General features: G+C 47.5%; 1 protein-coding gene across 1 annotated transcript in view; it reads left to right on the top strand.

Moving 5' to 3' along the window:
* The window catches only part of LOC102385411 (kinesin-like protein KIF16B), a gene marked incomplete at its 3' end in the record, with an annotated part of 55,722 nt that overhangs the window by 30,947 nt on the left and 19,742 nt on the right, over positions 1-5,033 (top strand). The window contains exon 2 of the mRNA XM_025195454.1: positions 2,427-2,496. Coding sequence (XP_025051239.1) covers positions 2,427-2,496 — 70 coding nt within the window. The remainder of the gene's footprint in view (positions 1-2,426; positions 2,497-5,033) is intronic.

The following is a 5,033-nucleotide window of genomic DNA, read 5'->3' as shown; positions in this document are numbered from 1 at the left end:
TTCCCTCCCTCCCTCTTTTCCCCTTTTGCATCCCCTTCCCTGGCCTCTCATCCATAATCAATACCAAAATATTTGCTTCACTCTGGAAGTATAGAGATGGTATGAAAAAAGAACATCTTTATAATTACATCAATAATATTTTCTTTGGAAGCTTTCAATTTGGGTTACATGGTTCCCCTTTCCTTCAGAATTACTGCTAGAAGGAATCTGAATGGGGGTGACTTTACAGGTTCAGACATTAGCAATGCTATGAATATAATTTTGCCTGGTGATTACCACTACTTGCTCTCCTAGATTTTTTATTTTTGTTTTATACGCACGTTTTTTCATGTACATGATGTTGTGTGCAATACTCTTTTTTTTTCCTATGGCAGCTTTATTAAAATGAATAAAGTTACAAATATCCATATGCATTACTTATATTTTATAGTTGGGTATAATAATATTAAATCTCTGGAACAGGTTTGTACATGCTGTTCCCAGGCACTGAATTGGCTCTTTGCTGATACTTCAAGACAAACAGGAATGGCTGATATGATGTGGTTGCCAACACTTGACAGTTGTTCCTGGGAAACATTTTCCCAAGTAATCTTCCAAATCTTTGGCCACTAGACTAGTATTTTCCTGTTTTTCAGTGCAGAAATCCTACTTTCGGGCTTGTGACCCTACTTTTCATGCAAGTCTCATTTCTATGGAACTTTTGAGTGCGCTGATCCTGTTTTGGGTTAGAACCCTTGGTTCATCACTGCATTAGAGAGCTGTAGGCGAAGAAAATTTAATATTGTAATTCTAATAAACTAATTATGGGTAGTTGATAGGTTTGATTCTGCAATGTTGTCCTCAGGCATTTATGGAAGGGCATACAGCAAGGGTCAGCAATGTTTTTGGGCAGAATACCAAAAACACCCACAACCAACCTCTACTTGGAAGATGTTGGTGTGCTGGGGCAGATGGCAGGGGAGCTGCGAGGGGCTCGATCCTTGTGGCAGTATAGCATGGGTCCCTTCCCCACTGTCTGCCCTGAGACACACAGGGTATAGTGCACACTCTCCTCAAGGCGGATGGCAGGGAAGGGGCCTGGGCTGCACTGCCACAACAAGGATTTGGCCCCTTGCCATTCCCCCACCATCCACTCCAGGTGTGTGCACACCTACTGCCAGCAACAAGTTGGGCCAGGGCTCTGTGGACCCTGGTGTAGCTGCTTGCAGCTTCCTGGCTGACTGCCACAGCCGGCTCAGGCTCTGGGCAGGCCCCTGCCACCCACCATAGAGCCCAGGCTGCTCGTGGCAGGCAGCGGGGAAGCTGCAAGCAGCTGAACCAGGGTCTGTGGAGCCCCAGCCTGGCTTGTTCCTGGCAGTGGGTGCATGTGCACAACTAGGTGGATAGTGGGGGAGCTGCCAGGGACCGGATCTTTGTTGAGAGAGTGCAGCCCTGGCCCCTTCCCTGCCATCTGTCCTGTGCCAAACAAAATGCTTTCACATGACATGCTGTGGCATACATGCCTAGGGTTGCCGACTGCGGCATACAGGAACGCGAACCTTTTATATGTCCCAGGCCATTTCTGTCGTCTTTATGCATGGATCTGCTTTTTGCCTTCTCCTGCTGCTCCAAAATTGAACAGTTTTTGGGGAACAGCTGCAGTAAATGTAGCAGTGAGATGGTAAAGGAAAGGAACATGTTTTCTGTAGTCAGTGTTTTCAGGACTGCCATCACAAGCATTTGAAAATGAGGAACCTCAAAGCTATGCTATTTTTAAAGCAAGAGGCAAGGATTCTTTGTATGATAACTTTTATTGAACAAACTGTATAGTTGGAAGAGCTATTGGATAAAATTTCGGATATCAGATGCCCTTCCTCAGATCTCAGGCTTCTGACCTGAGGAAGGCCACCGCTAAATGCCAACAGCTTGTTCAGATAATCTCCCAACTCTACAGCTGGTACAGTGAAAGATACCACAAAGATTTCTTGCCTCTCATGTACTCCCTGGACCATCATGACTATAACAGCACTCCAACTCTGCTGCAGTGTTGGGTATTTGTGAAGGTAACACATTTCTGGTTCTTGATACCAAGAACCAGAAGAGAGAGAACCAGGAGAGAGAGGTGTGCATGTGTTTTCACTCGAAAGCTGAAATCCTTGTTTGAGTGTCCTGGATCAGATTTACCATTGAAAACAAGCTATTTAAAGTAAACATCTTGGTCAAATTTCTAAGACTTTTTTCCCCCTTAGTCCTTTTTGAAAGCAAGACCTGGTAAAGGGGAAAAAAAAATCAAATATAAACAACTGGCTACAATGATAGAAGAAACTGGTTATTTTGAATGTTCAGCAGCCATAACAAGTTTCTTACAAAGGCAGAACCTTTGATAATTTTGATAGCAGTATGAATTTTTCTTTAGTATACTGAAACCATGTTTTTGCTCTTTTCAGGGAAAAAGACCTGGATGCTAAATTTATTATTTCAATGGAAAAAAATAAAACGACAATCACAAATTTAAAAGTGAGTATATTCATTGGAGAAGGAAAAATTCTAAATAAGTTAACAGAATTTTGGTTTGATATCTTATCATCAGGGGTCTGGGTTTTCCATTTGCCGTGGAAAAACATGGATTTTCTCCTTTAAAGGAGAAAAATGTGGGAAACTGTGGGTTTACCCTTGCAGGCTGGCAGAGTTCCAGCTTGCAAGGGGCTGCTTAGGGCTGAGGAGGGCGATCACAAGCAGGGAACACAATGTGCATGTGTGCGTATGCACACATGCATGTGGCTGGCAATACAGCTCCAGACAGGGTGGTGGAGAGCACCTCCCGCAGCTGCCTGCGGGTATGTCTAGTGTGGGGAGTGGCATATGTTACACATGGCAGCGTTGGGAAAGGCACAACCTGTGGGGAGATTGAGGCAGGGGCTCATACTGAGCCCCCACGGTGAGGGAGGGAATGTGGCAGGGTTGGCAGCTCGGGATGCGGGTGCTGTGCAGCCAGGGTGGTGCACAGGGCCTGGGGCTAGGGATGGGAATGAATGGCCATGGAGCCAGGCTGGAGATCAGCATGGAGCCATGGGGAGCTTGTTGGAGGGGGGTAGGGGGGTGGCAGGGAGCTCCCTGCTGCTGCATACCCTCATGGGAAGAGCTTGAGCACCAGAGTCATATGTTGGGGGGGTATGGGGGGGATGTGCCCCCCAGATTTCTGCGTCCACAGCAGGGCACAGGGCTGCAGCCTGGCTAGACCTGCACCAGGCAGGAGCTGCCTCCATGGTACACTTGGATGGGAGGACAGAATTGGGCAGGGAGACTCATTGCTGCTGCCACTAAGCCCCGCACCAGCTTTGCTAGGTGCTGCCAAGGTGAGGTGCCTCCTGCCTGCTGCTGCTGTGGGGCAGGCTTGTGCCCCCCCTCCACTACAGCCTCACCATGGTGGTGCACCTATGGTGGGGATTGTAATGGCAGCAGCAATGAGTCTCACCACCCTGCTCCACCCTTCCGCACTGGGTTCCTCCTGCTGGACTGTGGAAGAAACTCCTGCCTGGTGCAGGTCCAGCCAGGCTGCAGCAAACCTGGGAGGGCACATGCCCCCACAGTGTGTCGCCTATGGTCAGGCACTCCCCCTGGCCTCCCTACCCTAGCTCTACATATACTGGGGGCAGGGGGCAGCAAGTTGGGAGTGAAAGGCACCAGCAGGGGTAGGGGGTTGGTTTCGGAGTGGGAGGCACTGGTGGGATGGGGGCTATGGGTTTGGAGTGAGGGGTGCTGGTGGGGATGGGGGGTTGTGGGAGTGAGGGGCAGTGATAGGACTGAGGAGGGCTGTGGCTTGGGAGTGAGGGGCATCAGCATATCAAGGCTTCTCAATGCCACAAAGCAGCAGGGTGGACAGCCACAGCTGGATCCATGTCCTGGTGAGTGAAGGGGGCAGGGGGAGCTCTGATTTTTCTATGATAAAAAAAAAAAAAAAAAATCAAATGCCAAAACATTTAGGCATTTAGAATGTATTTTATTATAATGATTGAGGCACTAGTAGGATTCCAGATTGCTTTAAAATTGTAAATATATCAATAAAACACTGGGTGCCTGTACATGTGTGGGACACCTGCTCCAATGTGTTGTAATTGTAATGTGCCAGAGCAGATTCAATTAATCGAATTAATAAACTAATTGGAACGTTCCAGCAGCCTCCACATATATTCATCATCCTTGTATTTTAAAATGGTGGTGGGGGTACTTTAAGTAAAGCTCATTTGAGCTTTAGTTAAAGCATCCCTGCTGCTATTTTGAAGTACAGGATGCTGAATGCATAAGATGCTGCAGGCATTTTAATTACAGCAACTCCCAAGAGCCATTCTAATTAAAGTGCCCCTCCCCACCCCAGAGCACGTTATAGATTAGATGCCCAGTGTGCTCAACTGATACCTATGTTTGCGGTTATAGTGACATTTCATTTTAATCATGGGGGGGAAAAACACAGATTTGAGAGTTTTTAATCAAACAATTCTGGCTTTAATTTACTAGAGAATTTTGGATTTTTAATAGAGAAAACCAGGATTCCTGCTTATCCTAATTTGATGTCCATTTGATACTGGGAGAAGCATTTGTTTTCTGGAGTGTTTACAGTGGTGAAATATGGATGCAGAAGAGCAAGATAGGGAAGTAGTTCGATATATAAATGGTCTGTGTAGAGTTGCACCAGTATATCGGTCCATATCATATTGGCACTGATAAAAGGAAAATTTACGTTATTGGCGGTCAGCTTCTTTTGGCTGATGTGGCCAAAAACATTGCCAATAAATGCTACCTGCATGTGCACAGCTGCAGCATGCACATGGCCAGGAGTTCAGCCTGACAAGTTGGAGAGCAGCATCCAGGTAGTAAGTCTGTTGGGGGAGGGGTATGGTAGGGACGCTTGAGGCCACTGCCATGAGGGAGGGAGTGTGGCTGAGGCAGAGGCAGATGCTGCACAGCCAGGATGGCGTGGGGTGGGGTGCAGGACGGAGCCATGGCTCATTCGGGGGGTGAGGGGTAGGGAGGGGGGCAGCTCCCTGGCGCTGTGA

This window comes from Alligator sinensis, unplaced genomic scaffold (assembly GCF_000455745.1).
Source record: "Alligator sinensis unplaced genomic scaffold, ASM45574v1 scaffold2484_1, whole genome shotgun sequence".
Lineage (NCBI taxonomy): Eukaryota > Metazoa > Chordata > Crocodylia > Alligatoridae > Alligator > Alligator sinensis.
This window is presented reverse-complemented; position numbering and strand designations above follow the sequence as displayed.